The 21,639-nt window shown below is 43.2% G+C and overlaps 1 protein-coding gene across 1 annotated transcript in view; it reads left to right on the top strand.

Moving 5' to 3' along the window:
* CCSER1 (coiled-coil serine rich protein 1) overlaps nucleotides 1–21,639 on the top strand; it is a 1,077,958-nt gene that overhangs the window by 101,462 nt on the left and 954,857 nt on the right. Inside the window, exons 2-3 of the mRNA XM_065405630.1 lie at nucleotides 15,973–17,334; nucleotides 19,742–19,929. Of these exons, the coding sequence (XP_065261702.1) occupies nucleotides 16,017–17,334; nucleotides 19,742–19,929 (1,506 nt within the window). The 5' untranslated portion in view covers nucleotides 15,973–16,016. The remainder of the gene's footprint in view (nucleotides 1–15,972; nucleotides 17,335–19,741; nucleotides 19,930–21,639) is intronic.

The raw sequence follows: 21,639 nt of genomic DNA, 5'->3' as shown, positions 1-21,639 counted from the left end.
TCACATATATTGTATAGTATGTAGAAAACACCATATAGTATGAAGAAAAGTGCCACATAAATGGCAAGATTTGGTAACACTTCGGTTGTTATAAAGGGAGAATTTGTGGTGTTTGTGACCTTAAACTTTAAAGTAGAGTGATCATGTTGCAAATTTTAGTATGTAAACAGAGTTGTGTTAATGTGAAATATTCTGTATAAATCCAGATCATAAAATTGATTCCAAAGGCCATAATAAGTGTAAAAGACACTGACAGTTGTGTTTCCATATTTAGCTGCAAAAAAAAAAAAGATTGGATCTAGTACTCCATCTACTGGTGTTTAAAAGCACTAGCAAGAGATGCAGTTCTTTGTTGAATACACTCTGCACTAGGTTTTCATAGGAGGAAGTCCAGTGTTTGGGTTCTTTTGACAATATACCAAGCACAAGAAAACATTTTGCCCCTTTTAATTAAATGGTTAAAGTTCTACAGTCTACTTCTGTAAACGCTTGTGTATGTCAGTAGTCCCACTGAGCTCAATGGAGGCTGCTCATGCACATAATCATTCTGAACTAGCCAGCAGAAGAAAGTTGCACTAGTTTAACTTAAAGTCGGTAAAACTGATTTAATTAAACCACTGCAAAAGGCTGTGTGGATACTTGTCTTGGTTTAAACCAGGCATATGTCAGTTTAAGTTAATTAGGAAATATTTACTTACTAATAGCGGAAAGCCTGTGCTGTCAAACAAATGTAATTCATAAAATCTTGTGTTTAAAAAAAGAAGCAGCTGAAAATGGGCTCTTGTTTCCATGTGATGTGTTGTAGTGAGCAGTGTTGCTGTTTGTACATTTTCCCCAAAGTTTGTTCACAGAGCTGCTCCTTGATTGGAGGCACAACCACCTGTTACCCCATGTGTCTGCTACTCCCACCTTCTCTGATCAATGGTCACCTTGCAACTGCAACATGCTGCTTATGCCCCAACCATGAACAGTACAGAAGAAACACAAGATCAGTTCTATTCTGATTTGGATGATATAATTACATCTATACCCCGTGAAGAAAAACTCAGACTTCTAGGAAACTTTAATGCCAGAGTTGGAAAATAGAGTGAGGCTTGGAGTGCAGTAATGAAGAGCAGTGGAGTTGGAAAAACGAATAGCACTGGTCTCCTCCTACTCAGTAAGTGTGCTGAGCATGAGCTCCTTATTACCAACACAATCTTTAGGCGAGCTGATAAATATAAAACCTCTTGGATGCATCTGAGATCAAAGCACTGGCACCTGATTGACTATGTCATTATATGGGCAAAGGAACATCAGTGTCTTGAAGATCACCAGAGCAATGCAAGGGGCAAAGTGTTGGACTGACCAATGGAATATCAGAGCTATTTTTAATTTACATGCTGTTGCCCATTGGCAAAATAATGTTGAACAGGTTAAACAGAAATTGAACATAGCAAAGGTATTAATTTCTTCATCAAAACTAAGGGAGAATGGGGAGGAGAAATGGGATAGCATTACATCATCACTCCATAATGCACTCCTAAAGTGGAATATATTCAAATTTTCCGTTGTTCAAGACTTACAAGACACTCTAGGCAGAAACCAAAGATGGGCCCAGGATTAGTTTGATGAAAATGATGATGAAATCATAAAAGATCCTCAAGGAAAAGAAAGATGTGTTTATGTCTCCGCAAAATGACAAAGAATCAACATCAAAGAGAGAGAAATTCAAGAACCTGCAAGCCAAGATTCAAAGGCTGCATTGTGTCCTACAGGATAACTGGTGGGAAAAGAAAGAAGAAATATAGTATTATATTGATACTAACAACACAAGGATGTTTTATGATTCCCTGAAGTCCATTTATAGTCCTTTGAAATCTGGACCTGCTCCACTAATGAGTTGAGATACATTTACTTTAATCGAGGAAAAGAGAGGCATCACTGAGCTACTCAACCATCCCTCTATTGTCAACCCACGGGTGCTGAAAGAACTGACACAGTACCCCATATACAAAGAAATGGCCCAGCTGGCTACTTTTGAGAAAGTGCAAAAAGTTACCAAACAAAGAAAATCAGGAAAATGACCAGGCAAAGACAGTATACCAGTTGAAATCTTTAAACTTGCAGGCCCCCAAACTGTGAATTAACTACATTAAATAATTAAGGATGGGGAAGTAAAGAAAATTCCTTTGGACTACAAAGATGCAACTGTAATTAAATAAAGACAACAAATCTGACTATGGTAACTACCGGAGTATCTCCCTGCTATCTATGTGTGGTAAAAAAATTGCCAATATTTTGCTCAATTTGCTTGTCAAAACAGTATCAGAGAACTTTCTACCAGAGACCCAATGTGGCTTTAGATTTGGTCAGAGCACCACAAAAACAATTTTGATTGTGAGACAGATTCAGGAAAAATGTATTGGGGGCAAAAACCATGGAATTGTATGCTGTCATCTTTGATCTAAAAAAAGTGTGTAACACTGTGAGCAGGAATGGCCTCTGGAAAATTCTAGAAAAGTTTGGCTGCCCCACCAAATTTGTTAATGTCATGTCAATTCTATGAAGACACAAGAGGTCAAGTACTCTCAGATGGTGGCCTTGCTAAACCATTTCCTATATCTGATGGGGTGAAAAAGGTTGTGTGTTGGCATCTTCCCTTTTTTGTCTCCTCTTTACAGGCATGCTGAATTACGCAACAGACGACATTCAAAAGGGAATCGATATAAGGTATTGGAGTGATGGAAAACTCTTTAGTCTCCAAAGGCTTACTTCAAAAATAAAAGTTCTTGAGGAACTCATATATGAAGCCCTTTTTTTGATTGATTGTGCTCTACTTAGGGATTGTCTACATTACCGGCTGGATTGACGGGCAGCGATCGATCCAGCAGGGGTCAATTTATTGTGTCGTCTAGACACGATAAATCGACCCCCGAGCGCTCTCCCGTCAACTCCGGTACTCCACCAGGGTGAGAGGCACAGGCGGAGTCGACGGGGGAGTGTCAGCCATCGACTTGCCGCAGTGAAGACACCGCAGTAAGTAGATCTAAGTACATCGACTTCAGCTACGTTATTCACGTAGCTGAAGTTGCATAACTTAGATTGATCCCCACCCTAGTGTAGACCAGGCCCCAGTCATAGTGAAAGTGACTTACAGATTATCCTTGACAGATGTTCAGAGGCAATTGAACAGTTTGGACTCACCATGAGCCTGGAAAAAAACGTAAGTCCTCTTCCAACCAGCTCCATCAACCATTACCTCTGAGCCAGACATCACCATTGATGGTATAGAATTAAAGAGTATTAGTCACTTTACATACCTTGGCAGTACCATCTCAAGTGATGGTTCCCTGGATCAAGAAATATCAAATATAATACGAAAAGCAAACCAAGCCTTTGGAAGACTTCACCATAGGATACTCCAGCACACCATCAAACAGTCAACAAAACTGATGATATACAATGCAGAAGTGAAAGCATTCTTTGTGGGTGTGAAACCTGGACACTTTACCACTGACACATTAAGCAACTGGAAAAACTTCACAAGCTCTGTCTCCGCTCTATTCTGAAGTTCCACTGGTGAGACTGTCTTCTCAAACATTAACATCCTTGAAAGAGCAAAAACAACCAACACCAAGGTGATGATTATCAAAGTTGAGCTTAGATGGACAGGTCATCTTATCAGAATAGATGATGATAGACTTCCTAAAAAGGTTTTCTATGGCAAGCTGAAACTTGGAAAGCGCAAGAAGGGTGGTCAACCAAAACACTTCAAAGACATCCTTAAGCAGGTTCTCACCTCATGCAGCAAAAATATTGATAACTTTGAAGACCTAGCCATGGACAGATGTGAATGGACAGCAGCTTTCAATTAAGGGTGTAAACACTTTGAGGAAGACAGACGTGAAAAATGGATTGAAAAAAAGGCCAAGCTTCATGGTGAGTCTTCAGTGGAAGCCTGCACATTCCTGTGCGTTATTTTTTTCATGATCTTGCTTCTCATGGATTGGACTGTACAACCACAAGAGAACACACATGATGTCTTGATGGCATTGTTGGATATGACAGACATCCACACAACCTCCACAGAACCTTCAGACTTTGATGTTTCATCTGGTTCTCACAACAAAAGAGCCCTCAACCATGCTTGTAGCTATTTCCATCGCTTCACACTGACTCAACAGACACTCAAGGCTTCAGAGTGACAGTCCTGGGAGAGTTGTGTTGACTTGTGCGGGTAGTATGCTCTGTTGTGAGGAGGTATGTGTTGGGAGTTATTGTGTGTGCTAGTGAGGGGTAGCTTTGAAGAACTGTGGCAGTGGGGTCAAGTAATCCACCATCTGTGCAGTCTGCCTCATACAGCCAATGAAATTATTGCATGCAAATTAGCTGTAGAGTAAGGGTGGTGATTGATTGTGTTACCTTAGATATCATAATGGTCTAGGACTCTTGGCATGGCATAGCTACATGCCTTACTGTAGGTGAAAGCCCACGCTCCTTCGTGGGTGCAGTTCATAAAGTAAAAATGGTTGAGTACTTACAAATGGGATGGTAGCAGACTATGAATCCCAGTGATGATTCAGCCTGGTGATACGCTGAACAAAAAGAGCTCTTAATCATGCTTGTAGCTGTTTCTGTTGCTTCACACTGACACAACAGGCATAATAGGGTTCAGAGTGACTCTGAGTGATAATCGTGGGATCTTATTATAAAGACTGAGTTGACTTAATGTAAACTAAACTGAAATGAGTCTGATTTATACTGGTGTTCACACAGCTTTTTTCTTCAATTTAACTAGACCAATTAAACCCCAAATTAAATTAAACTGGTGCACCTTCTGTATGTGACAGGACCTCTATTTGCATGATCAGGACCTAAGGGCTTGTCTATATGGTGCATTAGTCTTCACCAGAGGGGTGTAAATTCTAGTGCTCACTAGTGTGTTGTACATTAGCTAGCCTGTGCAGACTCTGCTAGCACACACTAAAAATTTCCTACTGAGCGTTAATGTAGTACTGTTTTGGGACTACATTAATGTGCACTAGGGACCTTTCAGTGTGTGCCCGCAGCGTCCACAGGGGCCAGTTAGTGTGCAACACACTAGTGAACACTGGAATTTACATCCCTCTGGTGCAGAGAGTCCTTATGTCTCTCCGTGTGCTGGAATAATAAGTGCTGTGTTGGTCCCACATTACTAGAGACAAGGTGGGTGAGGTAATATCTTTTATTGCACCAACTTCTGTTGGTGAAAGAGAGCCAGGCTTCCTAGCTTACAGGGAGCTCTGTGCAAACTTGAAAGCTTTTCTCTTTCATGAAGAGAAATTGGTCCAGTAAAAGAGATTACCTCACACACCTTGCCTCTCTAAGAGGGAAAACTTATTGTTCACTTTTTCTCTTTTGCATTTGCACTGGTTTTGTCATAGGGCCATGTAGTTCTGAGCTCCATCCAAGTGCCTGAGGAAAAGCAGATAATTAGATAATCCTCCATTAATCCTCCTCTGAAATTCAATGTGGTTTTCAAATATTTTATTTGTATTTTTTCGGCATGTTTTTCTATTGTTGTTGACTCCGTTGATAGCACCTTAAAAATAGCAACATGGGAGCTTTGTTGAAAATGTGTGTCCAGAATCAGTTTTATAAAATCAAAGTGCACCTAGCACAGCAATTAATGTGTTAAACAAATACACTTTAATTGTACCAATACTTAATAGTACCGTTAAAAATAAAGTGAAGAATTAGATCTGTTACTTTAGTAGTTTGGGTATCGTTAACATTTTTCTGAGAACAATAGAATGAATGAGATTGGAGTTGATGCCATAATGAATTGTCTTTAGTAAAACACAAACAGCTTTTGAAATGTAAGAAAAAAGCCCAGTGAGCTTTTTTTTAAAAAAAGGATAATTAAAAAACTTTGTTTTTTAAAGTAAGACGGTATTCTCAAAGTTATTTTGCCCCTCTGTAGAGCTTCTGTCTACACTCTTCGCTGCCTGGCTTCTTACTGAAGTTTTAAAGAAAAAGTGTATGAATCCTCACATTCAGATCATAGTTTGAATTTGTAAGACTGGCTATTAGAATTATTCTGGTTTGTTTATCTGATAAGCAGCCCATTAGAAAATTCCACAATATCCTTTAAATGATCAAAGTTACCTTTTCTGCATGATGTGTGTTTCTTTAATAGCTTTTAAGTTGCTGTATTTTGGGGCCACACAAGGAGCAATGTTACTTGGGATGAGGGGATTTGATATGGACAATGTGCTGTTTGGTGTGGGAGAGGTGTATATACACGAGTTGTACTTCCTTTGTTGTAAAATGGCAGATGCCAATATTTATGCTGAAACTGAAGATTAGGTGTCCAGTATAAAAGAGAACATCTCACACCTTATTAATGGTAGAACATGTGTGGCAACTCATAATCCCACTGAAACAAACAGCAAAATTCATGACAAATTTTAGCATATGACTGTGAACTGAAATGAATTTGAAACTTGCTTTCAGACACCTGTAAAATCATCACTATAACCAATAATGTTTAAGTGTAGATTCCAAGGCCAGAAGGGACCACTGTGATCATCTAGTCTGACCTCCTGTATTACACAGGCCATAGAACTTCCCCAAAATAATCCCTAGAACAGATCCTTTGGAAAAAACATTCAATTTTGATTTAAAAATCGGCAGTGATGGAGAATCCCTGGTAAAACCATTGATAAACTGTTCCAATGATTAATTACTGCAACTGTTAACACTTCTATCTTTTCTGCATTATTATTGATAATTTTGCCATTTCCATCAAGTAATGGACCAATACCATTGTCAGGATTCATTTTGTTCCTAATATACTTTATTAAAAAAACCCTCCTCCTTATTATCCTTGGCTGTGCTGGCCATAGATTTCTCCTTGTGTCCCTTTGCTTCTCTTACAATTTTTCTATAGTTCCTGGCTTTTGATTTGTATTCATTACTATCAACTTCCCTTTCCTCCATTTGCTATATATTTTTTTTTATAGCTGTCTGTTTCAGGATACAAACAACTAGTAACTGTATACTCTCCTCATAATTTTCTAAGCTTTCAGTGTTCTTACAGTGAAACTGATTTCTTTGGCCAAAACTAGGGATAGTGATTAACTAATTCAGTTTTCATATACTATTACTTAACGCTCACCATTTCTTTGCTTTCAATTAGAGTTTCTGATGGGGCATTCATAGAATCATAGAATATTAGGGTTGGAAGAGACCTCAGGATGTCATCTAGTCCAATCCCCTGCTCAAAGCAGGACCAACACCAACTAAATCATCCCAGCCATGGCTTTGTCAAGCCAGGCTTAAAAACCTCTAAGGATGGAGATTCCACCACCTCCCTAGGTAACCCATTCCAGTGCATTAATTTTAACATCCTAGAGGCAAAGGAATAACCCCTTTCCCTGCAACTCTTTCACAGCAGGAAACAATTGAAGCAAAGTGGTAGCTTCCAGGGCTTCCAATTCCTTAGTTATTTACAGAGCATGGTTAGGAATACCAGAAGGTCTCCCGGAAAGACACTATTTGGTAGATTCCTCCCTGGTCTGACTGTAGTAGAGTCAAGGAAACAACTATTTTCTTTCAGTTTTCCCTGGCAATTCATCTCTTTCCCCTCTCGCCCCCCACTGCGAGGTATATGATAAAATCTGCTATACACAGCCATATCCCACCCAGCATCTCTTCTATGGCAGTGTTTACTACAGTTGGGGGGCACACAAGGCAGAGAAGAGCCTGAGGGCAACAGGGAAAGCGCTCTGACCCACGCTACTCCTTCACTGTGGACTTGCATCTTCAGTTTTGGTCAGCCACTAATGCTGCTAGGGGCAGGAGCAGTTCATATTCATGAAGATCCAAGCTCAAGCAGCAGCCTATTGCCCAATCATCTCTTCACTGCTGTAGCAAAATTTGAGAGCATGAGACCAGGCCTCATGGAGCTACTGATCAATGTTCCTTTCCAAATACACCACCTCTCCCTCCCTCCCTCCCCAACAAACAGAGAGTGTGAATGGGAGGGGATGAGGAGAGATTGCAGCAGTTATACCGGAGATGTGCCATGAGTGGATGTTGTATGTAGTATACATAGTCCCAGGGATGTACAAACCCCAGACGAGTCAGGAATGAGTTGAGCTGCCAGGGCCTCACCCTGCAACACCTGAAGTAGATGTCAGGCTTCAAGGGGGGGGATCTCAAAAGGGGGAGCACAGCTTGTTGGTCCCTGGCTGGGAGGGATAGAAGACTTTTAGCTCTCATGGGAGAGTAGGCTGGCTGGGGTTGGGAAGTGAGAAAGATTGCTTCTATCAGATGTAGGCTTGCACCAGTCCAGGTGGAATATCAGCATGAACTCTCTTCTTCCTTTGCAGAGCCTGGGTGGGGTGAAGAGTCTGCTGAGGAGTCAGCCCCGGAGGGGTGGAAGAGTGTGTGTTTAGTTTGGACTTTCAGTACCTTGGAAAGGTTGGAACTGGCATGACTTTGCTGTAGGGCTAAATGATCTTGAGCTGGAAAATGGAGGAGGATGGGTGGATTAGCTGGAGACCAGGAGGAAAACAGAGGCAGCGCCATTGCCATGCTGTGCCATGCTGGTAGGCAGCATGGAGGAAGGATATAGCCACAGTATATGTGTATCTAGAGAGACAGAGAGAGGATAAGAGAGAATGTGTCTCTGTCTGTCCGGTTGGAGAGGTGTAGAAAAATTGTTTATGAAGTTGGATCTTTGGTCAATCACTGTGTATCTGGGAAACCTGTATGTTATGATTGGTTTGTATTTTACATGTCTGCAATTCTATTGCCATCCTGAGCAAAAATCAGTGTTGACAGCCTTTCTGTATTCTTCCTTTAAGGGGTGGGGAGGAACAGAATGCACAGACCCCATGAAATAATACAATGCCTCTAGCAATGGTTATCAATTATTGTGCCCAGCTGGTAAAGCTGAGCCTAATGTGCACAGGTCAGTTGGAAGAAATAAGCTCATTCTGTCCTCTAGATCCTGTCTCTCTATTTCTGGAGAAGGCAACAGTATGCACGGTGGTTAGGCAGGACAGAGTGAATTACTGTGAATTCTTCAATTATAAGCAAATAGCTGCACAATCTCTGAACTTCCTATGTATGTGTATCTTTCATACACTCAGTAACAGAAACACTACAGTGTAACCTGGCCATAAGTGATTATACAATAATGTACAAAAATACTTTTTCGCATTTGATTTTCTATAGCCCTTTTAAAATAGTTTAATCATCTCCAGTAAGAATTGTATTCAAATTTGTGTTTTGATTTCAGCTGAAACCTCAGTAGTATCCACCTCAAGCTTTTATGTTGTCATCAAACGTAATTTTAAAAAAAGAAAGAAGAGAGATTAGCTATCATTCCCAGGATGCAGCTTTCATCTTAAACTTCAGAATTGCTTTATTGATTTCTGGTCTTTGTGAATCCTGATACTGTGTCTGCTTGGGTGTACACACACAGACTGTAACCTTACCAACCTCTTTCTGCTGGAGCAGAAAGTACAACGCAAAGACTAGTCATCAAAGAAGATTCCATGAACTTATTTTCATGTTAATCATTCTCTTCCTATGGTATGACATACTTTTTGCTGGTTTAGTTTTACTATTTCTTGATATTTTTTTTTATTTTTATTTTTTATGTTGCTCATGGCTAGTTACCTAGTTAGTGTATTTTCTTGTCATTACATTTCTTTAGGGCATTTGGGCAATATAATTATTTTACTTCCTTACTTTTTTTCCTCCAGTTTGATCTAGAATCTTTGTATGGATCATAGAAATGTAGAGCTGAAAGGCACCTCAAGTGGCCATCAAGTCCAGCCCCATGTGCTGAGGCAGGACCAAGAAAATGTAGACCATCCCTGATAGGTGTTTTTTTAACTTGTTCTTAAAAACCTCCAATGATGGGTATTCCACAACCTTTCTGGGAAGCCTGTTCCAAAACTTTAAATCCCCTTCAAGTTAAAAAGTTTTTTCTAATATCTAAACTGCAGATATTAGTCTGCCTTGCTGCAGACTAATCCCATTAGTTCTTGTCCTTCCCTCAGTGGACATGGAGAACAATTAAGGCCTGGTCTACACTAGGAGCTTATATCGAATTTAGCGCCGTTACATCGAATTAACCCTGCACCCGTCCACACCAGGAAGCTACTTAGTTCGAAATAGAGCTCTTTTAAATTCGACTTCTGTAATCCTCGAAAACGAGAGGAGTAGCGCTAAATTCGAAATGGCAATATCGAATTAGGCTAGGTGTGGATGGAAATCGACGGTAATAGCTCCGGGAGCTATCCCACAGTGCACCACTCTGTTGACGCTCTGGACAGCAGTCTGAGCTCGGATGCTCTGACCAGCCACACAGGAAAAGCCCCGGGAAAATTTGAATTCCTTTTCCTGTCTGGCCACTTTGAATCTCATTTTCTGTTTGGACAGCGTGGAGAGCTCAGCAGCACTAGCAACGATGCAGAGCTCTCCAGCAGAGTTGGCCGTGCAATCTAATAGAAAGAGGGCCCCAGCATGGACTGATCGGGAGGTCTTGGATCTCATCGCTGTGTGGGGCGATGAGTCCGTGCTTTCAGAGCTGCGCTCCAAAAGAAGGAATGCAAAGATCTATGAGAAGATCTCTAAAGCCATGGCAGAGAGAGGATACAGCCGGGATGCAACGCAGTGCCGCGTGAAAATCAAGGAGCTGAGACAAGGCTACCAAAAAACCAAAGAGGCAAACCGACGCTCCGGATCCCAGCCCCACACATCACGTTTCTACGAGGCACTGCATTCCATCCTAGGTGCGGCCGCCACCACTACCCCACCAGTGACCGTGGACTCCGAGGATGGGATATTGTCCACGGCCGGTTCCTCCTCGGAAATGTTAGGTGACGGGGAAGATGAGGAAGGAGATGAGGAGGACGAGGCAGTCGACAGCGCTTGCACCGCTGATTTCAACGACAGCCAGGAGCTCTTCATCACCCTTACCGAGATCCCCTACCAACCGTCCACAGCCCTTACCCCGGACACCGAATCAGGGGAAGGATCAAGCAGTGAGTGCTTTAAACATCTAAACATTTCATTTTAACATAAGTGGAATATTTATATTGTTAAGAATGGGCTTTTCAGTCACTCAGTTAAACATAGAAACTTTTATTAATAACAAAACAGGAATAATAACTATATCAGTAATTTGTTGTTCATGATTTAGTTGGCTTAGTAAACTTTTTTCTACTAACTATGTATAGAAAATCAAGTACTGTCCGGATATTCATGATTAGTCCACAACACGGCCCCTCCACTCTGTAGTCCGTTGTGCTCAACTTAAAGGAAAAGGCGGTCAATGTGCCCGGGAATGGACAGACAGTCCTCCTGTGATAGCTCCGCATAGCTCTCCTGGAGGTACCGCTCCAGCATGCGCACGAGGTTCAACGGCAGGGCAATCTTGTTTGGTCCCCCGCGGTAGCACACGTTCCCACGCCATGAGTCCATGAGGTAGTCGGGGATCAGTGCGCGGCACAGCATGGCGGCATATGGCCCAGGCCTCTGCATGCATTCACGCAGCATCCTTCCCCTCTCGGTCTCCGAGATCCTCATGAGGGTTATGTCACACATGACGCCCTGCTTTAAATTAGGGAGGGGAATGTTAGTATTTGGACTGCTTTACAGCCACGCGGTGGAGGCGGCAGAGGGGCAGCATACAGGGATCTTTCCCGGGGACAGCCGCGAGGTGGTGGGACAGGGGCAGAGCTCATGCTTCCCTGATTGCTGCCAGCAGAGAGTGGCCTTGCATTCAGTGCGAAAGGAGCCCAGTGCTACTATTACATGTTTAAGCTGCCACAAGTCTACGGCTTACCATGTTTTCCCGCAGCAGAAGTAGAGGTGTCCTGCAACGCTTCTCTGATCGCAACTGCAGGACCCCAGACACATAAGGCGAGGGCCGAAAATTCGACCTTGTCCTGAGTGCGCATGTGAAAGGTGCAGTGCATGGTGTTGTTCACAGAGAAAGACTATGCTCTTTGTTAGCAACTTCATTTATCTGTCTCAGGAATTTACTCCCTTTTTCCCATTCCAACAGACACATCTGCGACTGTCTCCCAACCCAGCCTGGCATCACACTCCCAGAGGCTAGCGCAGATTAGAAGAAGGAAGAGAAAAACTCGTGAAGACATGTTTTATGAACTTATGGAGTGCTCACGAGAGCAGGCAGCCCAGACGACACAGTGGAGGGAGAACTTGTCACAAATGCACAGAGCAGTCATGGAACGGGAGGAGAGGTGGCGCCAGGAGGACCAGCAGGCTACTCAAACCCTGCTTGGACTAATGAGGGAGCAAACGGAGACGCTCCGGCGCCTAGTGGATGTTCTGCAAGACCGGAGGCAGGAGGACAGAGCACTGCTGCTGTCTATCTCTAACCGCCCTCCCCCGCCACCAAGTCCCACACCCCCCTCACCAAAAGTACAAAGAAGGAGGGGCGGCAAGGGCCGTTAAAACTGTCAGTCGGCCACTGCACACTGCTGCAGCAATGGAAGGCTCTCGTTCCAAAGTTTGAAAAGTCCTTTCCTACCCATCTCACACTAGCCCATGTCCAAGTTTCCTTCCCCCCCCCCCTTTTCATGTGCGGTTCGTAATAAAACATCGGTTTCTGTTAAGTACTGTTTCCGAGAGTGTCTTTTGGAGGGGATTCTGTCTGAAGGGGGGGAAGGGGTTTGTTACTTGGACAGGACAGTCACCTGTAGCAGGCTACAGAGGCGGGGGCAGGTCCAGCATCAGGACACATACACAGCACAGTCACCAGTTACCCTGGTCAGTCTGGGAGGCGGTTTTCTTGTTCTGGGGTGCGAGGGGATTGATCTGTGACTTTGTGTCGGGGGAGGGCAGTTAGAGATCCTATGCCGCGGTCCTTATCCTGGATCACAGAGCCACGCAGCAGGGGATCTGTTACCCTCCGCCCCCTGCCAGAAAGTCACTTGGCCGACACATACATCCAGTCCCGCCCAGGACTGCTGGCAGGCTGCGTTGAAACAACCAATGCAGCACTGCGGAGCCTGTCATTCCCGGACTTTAGAAGCATCATTTGCATCAAAACAGTAAGCCCGCCCCCCGCCACAGTCTGCGTCCCCGGTTTAAAACATTCCCGCGAAAACAGTAAAAAAGAGAACCTTGTTCATTAACAGAACAGATTTTATTTGTTGGGAAGGTGGGGAAGGGGGTATGTAACTTGGAAGGATAGTCAACAGTAACTGGGTAAAGAAACGGGGGCAGGTTCAGCATCTGTGTCCACAAAGTAAAAAGTCACTGGAGACCCTGTTCAGTCAGGAACCTGGCTTTCAAAGCCTCCCTGATGCACAGTGCGTCCCGCTGTGATCTTCTAATCGCCCTGCTGTCTGGCTGGACGTAATCAGAAGCCAGGCTATTTGCCTCAACCTCCCACCCCGACATATAGGTCTCCCCCTTGCTCTCACACAAATTGTGGAGCACACAGCAAGCAGCTATCACAATGGGGATATTGGTCTCGCTGAGATCACAGCGAGTGAGTAGGCTTCTCCATCTGCCCTTGAGACGGCCAAAAGCACACTCCACCACCATTCTGCACTTGCTGAGCCGGTAGTTGAATAGTTCTTTCCCTGAGTCCAGTGCGCCAGTGTAGGGCTTCATGAGCCAGGGCATTAGCGGGTATGCAGGGTCCCCGAGGATGACTGTAGGCATCTCCACATCCCCAACAGTTACTTTGTGGTCCGGGAAGTAAATACCTTCCTGCAGCCGTCTACACAGACCAGAGTTCCTGAACACCCTAGCGTCATGAACCTTGCCAGGCCATCCAACGTAGATATTGGTAAAACGTCCCCGATGGTCCACCAGTGCTTGCAGCACCATGGAAAAGTAGCCCTTCCGGTTGATGTACTGGCTGGCCTGGTGGTCCGGTGCCAGGATAGGGATGTGAGTCCCATCTATAGCCCCACCGCAGTTTGGGAATCCCATCTCGGCAAAGCCATCTCTGATGAGCTCCACGTTTCCCAGGGTCACTACCTTAGATAGCAGTAGCTTGACGATTGCCCTGGCTACTTGCATAACAGCAACCCCCACGGTAGACTTGCCCACGCCAAACTGGTTAGCGACGGACCGGTAGCTGTCTGGCGTTGCGAGCTTCCAGAGGGCTATGGCCACTCGCTTCTGGACAGTCAGGGCTGCCCGCATCCGGGTGTCCTTTCGCTTCAGGGCAGGGGACAGCAACTCACACAGTTCGAGGAAAGTCCCCTTCCGCATGCGAAAGTTGCGCAGCCACTGGGATTCATCCCAGACCTGCAGCACTATGCGGTCCCACCATTCCGTGCTGGTTTCACGGGCCCAGAATCGCCGTTCAACAGTATCAACAAGACCCAGTGACAGCGAGATGTCCTGGGCGCTGGGTCTCATGTTCTCAGAGAGGTCGGAGCTAGTGTCCGACTTCATGCCGTCACGGTAGTGCCGTAGCCTCCTCTCATGATTGATCTGCAGCTGCCTCTGGTACAGGTGGAGGAGAAGCTGCGAGGCGTTGAGAACTGCCACAACTGCAGCGATGGTCGCAGCGGGATCCATGCTCGCACTGCTGTGGCGTCCGCGCTGTCAGTAATCAGAAAAGCGCGCGAACTGATTTCCCACCGGCGCTTTCAGGGAGGGAGGGAGGGAGGGCTTGAGTGACGGACGGATGACGACAGGCGCCCAAAAGCACCCTCGACACATTTTTTTACCCAGAAGGCATTTGGGGCTCGACCCAGAATTCCAATGGGCAGGGGGGACTGCGGGAACTGTGGGATAGCTGCCCACAGTGCACCGCTTCCAATGTCGACGCTTGCCCCGTTAGTGTGGACTCACAAAGTCTCACAAAGTCGAATTACTGTCCTTAGTGTGGACACACACGTTCGACTTAGTAATATCGATTCCACATAGTCGAATTAACTAAAATCGAAGTACTCTCGTAGTGTAGACAAGGCCTAAGATACATTGCCTGAGTTTTTAAAAAGGTGCTGAATGCTCCTAACTCCAGTTGAAGTCTCATCTAAAAGTCAGATCTACAGCCTTGCTTGTTCTTATGTCACTATTTTTCTGTTTGTGGATCTGCATCCATAGCACAAGGCTTCCTATAGCTATACTGCAGCTGCGTTTTCCTGAAGTCCAGCTACTGTGCTGATGGGGATCTGCTTCTATTAGTTAGGTCAGAGCTATTTCTAAAAATCACAGGGTGTCATTTTTGGCTTAAATTTTTTTTAATTAATTTTAAAAGTCATTTAATATAAAAGAGAAAGGTAAATGATTAAGTGAGTTCAGTAAAACATTAAAAAGAAATCTGTAGAATATAAATGCAGAAATATAATCATAAATATTTAACAATACAAAACTAGACTAGAAAAGGGCGTAGGAAGAATTTAATGTTAGAGCATGAAGTTGTCTGACTCAAGACCTGGTATTTCCTCTCCTGTGAGATTATTCATATAGCTTGTAGTTGATGTCGTTTTGCTTTCATTTTCAAAGGAACCCAAGGGAATTAGGCACCCAGTCCACACTGAACTTTAGTGTGAGCTGGGCACCTAACTTCTTTGGGTTCCATTGTAAATTCCAGACTTTAGGTGGCCAAAAGAATGCTTGGCCCCTCATAGACCATAGAAAAGGCATGATCCTTTCCCCAGAGAGTTTACAATCTAGAAGCAGACATGATGCAAAAGTGATAGGAACAGATAACGTTTGGGCGGAGTATTAAAAAAAATCTACGGCATGTGATACTATTTATACTAATCTTTTGCTTGATTGCCAGTGTTTCAGAACTGAACGTTGAACTGTATATTTTTATTCTAAGTGCCATTAATAAAATAAATGCACCAACTTCCAGTTGTATTTAAAATGGACTTTTTAATAAAAATGTCATTCACATTTTCATATCTTCAGATTGATTTTAAAATGTGCCTGCCCAAAGATTTCGGTTGATGTATTAAAACATATCTTTTTTTCCCCTCACCCCAGATTGGTGTCTTGGCTGTCTAGAGTCCCAAACACTTCAGGTCCTGATGGGGGACTCAGGATCAAGACGTTCAACTCTTGTGTCTCGACTGCCAATATTCAGGAGAAGTATTAGTCAAAGACATGACTCCCTTCCTTCCTCACCCTCCTCCATTAATACTGTGGGTGTCCATAGCTCCTCTCCCTCCAGCACCAACTCAAGCTCAGGTAGTACAGGCAAGCGAAGGAGCATATTCCGCACACCTTCCATCAGCTTCCACAACAAGAAGGGGAGTGAACAGAAGTCTGAATCTGCAAGCCAGAATGTAAGTATTTCAAATGGTGCTCAGTCAACTCACAACAATTTCCAAAAACCGAGCTTGGAAGAACATGTTAAAAGCAGAGGGAGGCATTCAGTTGGTTTCGGCAGTTCACGGAGCAAGAAGATAACAAGATCTTTGACGGAGGACTTTGAAAAGGGGAAAGAGCCATCAAGTAATAAGAATGTCTTTATAAATTGCATACGTTCTGGAAAAAACGAGGGCGATGACTCTGGCTTTATAGAGGAGCAAAGTAGACGATCTATTAAGGAATCCTCACGGAAACTTCTCCCGAAATCTTTCTCATCACACTACAGGTTTTCAAAGCCAGTCCCCCAGAGCCAGTCAGTTTCCTGTGTACAACAGTCTGGATGCTTGTTGGAGATTAAACCATATGTTGAAAGCGACCCTGTAACAGTAAGGTCCTCTCCATCATGTTCTGCTGAGATAACAGAATGTGCAGGAAGTTCTTTGCAATCACCACAACTTTCTGCAGACCTCACCACAGTCCAGACCCCTTCGGAATTTTTAGCCTTGACCGAAGATTCTTTCTCAGAAGTTGATGTGGTGCCCAATAGTGGAAACACGGCACCACACACAGAGAACTTTGACAATAATACTTCTACCTCTCAGATTTTCCTCAGTCCTGTTGTTGCTTATGTGAGGAAAATAGATCATGTAGAAAGTACTTCCCTGTCTGCTGTTATATCTCCTGTGAATCATACAAGCTTTTGTAGTACTGAATCAAATACCTTGCCTAAAAATACTGCTGCTAATCAAACACAAGTATTATTGCAAACTACTGAACTTCCTGTTAAAGATGCCGGGCACATAGGAGAAATTAACTCAGCAGATGCACAGTTAGAAACTTTTGTGTTACATCATGAAGAAAAAACAGTAACATGCTCTCCAAAGGCTAGTGGATTATGTGGGGACCAACATGAAATAACGTTATCTGAGTACATTAGAGAAACAATTCCTGTAACAGAATCGAAGATTATTCCCTCCTCCTCTGAATCCCGATCCTTTAAAACACAACAGGGACATGAAATAAATCACTCTAAAGGTACGTCACATGGATTTTTGCCTTGATTCTCCTGAAAAAGGTGTTCAAAATTGTAAAGTAGCTTTACACATTTGCAGTATTGTAAACCCAAAAAGTGAAAGAGCCAAAATTGTGCTTTTGTTTTCGAAAGGTTAATTCCATGTTTTTTATCTGTCTTCTAATTTTTAGCTTACTCGGCCCACTCTCAATGTGTGTGACGATGGTAGAGTTGCCAACTCTTGCAAATTTATGAGTAAAGTTATTTTGGCCAATGAATCTCTTGATTTTGGGAGGGCTGTGTTTGTGTGCGGGAGGGGTGGGGGAGTCTTGCTCATGATTTTTGATCTTCTGAGGTTGGCAATACTGGAGACAACCATAAAACACTAGGCAGCAGGATACATGGTTTCTGTTCCTGGCTGTGGGAGCAGGCGGTGGTCTAGTGGTTGCAAATGGCATAGCCAAATGCAACAGTGCCCCTGTTTGGGTCATCTGGAGACATGGAACCTCAGATCACTGATTATAAAAGCATGACCTTGTGGTACTTGAGCTGAAGAATCACATCTTTTAGGATGAAGTATAGCAGAGTCAAAAACTCTAGGGATATGTTTACACTGCAATAAAAAACCTGGGGCACCGAGTCTCAGAGCCTGGTTCAGTTGATTGAGGCTCATGGGGCTTCGCCTGCAAGGCTAAATAATGCAATGTAGACATTCAGACTCTGAGACCTACCACACTCACCAGATTTAAGAACCCAGGCTCCAGCCTGAGCCCAAATGTCTACACTGTAATTTTTAGCCCCACCGCCTGAACCCTGCTGGCCCGAATCAGTTGACCCGGGCCAAGTGCAGGTGTTTTGTTCCAGTATAGATGCACCATAAGTGTAGTCTAACTGTGAGAGGGTGACATGGGGCCACATTGTGTTAGTGTGAATTACAGAAGTGCCTAATTTTGCATATTGAAAGACTGCATATTTTGAAAGATTGTGAAATAAAATGGCTAAGACTTGCTTTTGTTATATTAAAGACCTGAATTCTATTGCCATCTCTGCCTAAAGTGACCTTGTGCAAGCTCTCAGTTACCTCATGGGTGAATAATAATTACCCTCCAAGGTTGGAGTATGAGACTGGCTCATAATTAGGATTGTGAAGTACCAGAAATATTAACAGCAATCAGTGGAAAATCTGGGTTTAGAATTTATGGTCTCCGGTCCTGCAGTTAAATACACTATCCTCTAGATATATTGTGCCCATGTTTTGCTTTCCCAAAGTAACATGAAGGCTGCATCATCATGAGATTGCTTGCAGTATGAGCCAAAGTCACGTTATTCACAGTAAATTCGAGAGACTTGGCAAAACTGCATTTGTTGTATGTATTGTTAAAAATTTCAAAAGACTGCATGCAATCTCCTAGGAGTGCACAAATACCTGTTAACTTGGGCACTTAACTGTATGCAAATTGGGTTTTTGTATAGCAGGGTTAGTCAATTATTTTTTGTCAAGGTCCAGACTCCAGAGAAAATAATAAAAAATAACAATAATGATAAGTAAATAAGATTTTGGGGCCCATTCAAAGGCATCTGATGGTCCGGATTTGGCCTGTGGTCTGCCTTTTGGCTACCCCTGGTGTATAGGAATTTCTGCACATGTTCCAGCACTTTGGAACCTCAGGCACTATATGATGTTTGTTATCAGATGAATGGCATTGTCAGGCTAATTTAGGCAACAGACTAGCTTTTGTCAGAGGGCACATCTTCAGTTTGGTAGTCTAGTCAATTTACATAGACGATTTAAAAACTTCTAGGTACTACTCCTGCCCTGCGTCTCATTGGGCTTGTCTTCACTGCAGTGTTAGCTCAAGTTAACTCCTCTCGACTTAGCTTCGCTTGAGGCAAGAGGTCATACAGAACTAGACCCTTGGGTAAAGCCCAGTAGATGGCCTAGTCTTGGCCTGACAATTTTACATACTTTCTAGTACAGGGGTTGGCAACCTTTCAAAAGTGGTGTGCCGAGTCTTCATTTATTCACTCTAATTTAAGATTTCGCGTGCCAGTAATACATTTTAACGTTTTTAGAAGGTCTCTTTCTATAAGTCTATAATATATAACTAAACTATTGTTGTATGTAAAGTAAATAAGGTTTTTAAAATGTTTAAGAAGCTTCATTTAAAATAAAATTAAAATGCAGAGCCCCCTGGACAGGTGGCCAGGACCCGGGCAATGTGAGTGCCACTGAAAATCAGCTCGCGTGCCGCCTTCGGCACCCGTGCTATAGGTTGCCTACCCCTGTACTAGTACAAACAGCACAGCTCTGTGGTAAATAGTTGAATAGCTGCCACTCGGCATAAGTGTTTGAAGCAATGTGACTTTTTTCTGAAGAAAATATTTTTTGTGAATACTTGCATGTAAATGCTGATTTCTTCTCTATTATAGTTAATCTTGCCAGTAGTTTCAGTCCTTACCGAGAAGGCAGACTCATAGAGAAACGCCTGAGATCCTCGTCAGAAGGCAATGCTGGAAGCAGCAGGATGATCTTAAAACCAAAGGACGGAAACACAGAAGATCTTCATAGCTTGCGGAAGCAGAGAGCAGGCTCGTCATCTTCAAAAATGAACAGCCTGGTGAGTGCATTCTTACAGATACACGTTTTTGCAATGGCTTTCATTTCTGTAGTGATTATATGTTTTTGCTTCTAATGACTATTGTAAGTGTGGTAGAACACAACAACTGTATAGGAATACAAAGCCTTATCCAATGCTGGGATATACAGTACAATACAACACTCAAAACTATAAGATACTTTTCAGAACATAACCTCAGATTGTAGTCAACATCAAGTATTTCAAAAGTCTGTGTAACTTTCTGTTTTGGGGTTTTTTGCAGTTGTTATGCAGTGTTCGTATGGCTGGGGATTTCAGGTGGGAACTTCTGGAAAACTTATGATTACCAAATGCTTAGTATTAAAAAAGGAAATAAGTTCAAATACTGGAAAGGGAAAAATGTAGTGCAGTAGTTGTAATTGTAAGTTTATAGGGCCTGATTCTTCAGCAGTTTCATGCTGGTGTGACTCTTACCTCAAGGAGTCACACTGACATACACCTAATGTAACTCAATGGAGAATCGGGCCATAGTCATGTGAAAAGTAAATCACATATAACAAGGCAAGACTAATTTCAAAGGGCTGAATGCTCCCCTTCCATACACAAACCAGTGGCGGGGGAAAAATGCTCAAAACTCAGGATAGAGAATCTGTGTTTTGAGAATCCTTCCTCCCCCACTTCAGGATGGGAAGTTGAAAACAAGTGTGCTGTCTAAAACCATTATAGAAGATTACTTTTTGAGGCCTGCTTCGAGATGAAGGGGTGATATAAGGAGCCTGTTGACTTTTAAAGTTGTCTGTCTTCTTGTAGTCAGTGAGAGTAAAGAACTTAAGGTGAGTGTAATGTACTCTCATGCTTACTCAAGACAATAAGGAGAAGTGTAGAACATGATGCTGCATGCTGAACAAGCTGCAAGCAATGGACAAGTTATGGTTGATAGAGGAAATAACAAAATAAGTCTTGAGCTCAGATAGGTTGCTGTTGTGAGATTGTGAAGGGTTAAATAAGGATTCAGCGTATATAAATATCTGACACACAACTTGCCATGAAGAGTATGTGAGAAAGCAACCCCAAGATTCTCCATCCTACTCACCACTTCTGCACATGTCCCTCAATAAGCATGGACATAAAAGAGGAAAATCATCCTCACTATGACCACTACACTGCAGGTAGAGTTAGGGTCCCAGTTGGGATGTCTACAAAGATTACCAGACTATCAGGATTGAACACAATCACCCTTTGAAGGTAGGGTTTTTTGCAGGGCTGTGGATTAATCCAGATTGACACCGACATGTAAAAGGGCTCTAGCTGCACGTTCCTTCCACATAGTTTACAAACTGTAATGTCAAAAATGCAACAAATAGAACAAACCATCAAGGGCAATTTCTGTGATTCCCCACAGCTTTCTGGCTTCTGGCTAACCCAACCCCCTTGATTCTTTTCCTGAACTAAATTAACCTCTAGCTGGGAGCGTCTCCCAGAGCTGACCCTGAGCCCTGTTTGATAATTAACTTCTGGAACAACAGAGGATTGTCTGTCTCCGCAGGATTCCTACAGATATTGCTGAGACAGAAGGTAATGCCGATTTTTAGGCACTCCACCTGGGGCCACCCAAAGACCGGTACAGTGTCACAGTCTGCTCCATCTGGCTAGCAAACTGAATTTGCCATTTCAAAATGAGGGAACAATTGTGCGCTATGTCAGCATTGAAGGTAACCTTATTTGCTGCTG

This window comes from Emys orbicularis, chromosome 5, assembly GCF_028017835.1.
Source record: "Emys orbicularis isolate rEmyOrb1 chromosome 5, rEmyOrb1.hap1, whole genome shotgun sequence".
Lineage (NCBI taxonomy): Eukaryota > Metazoa > Chordata > Testudines > Emydidae > Emys > Emys orbicularis.
Note: the sequence above shows the minus strand (reverse complement) of the source record. Positions and strands in the feature narration are given on the sequence as shown.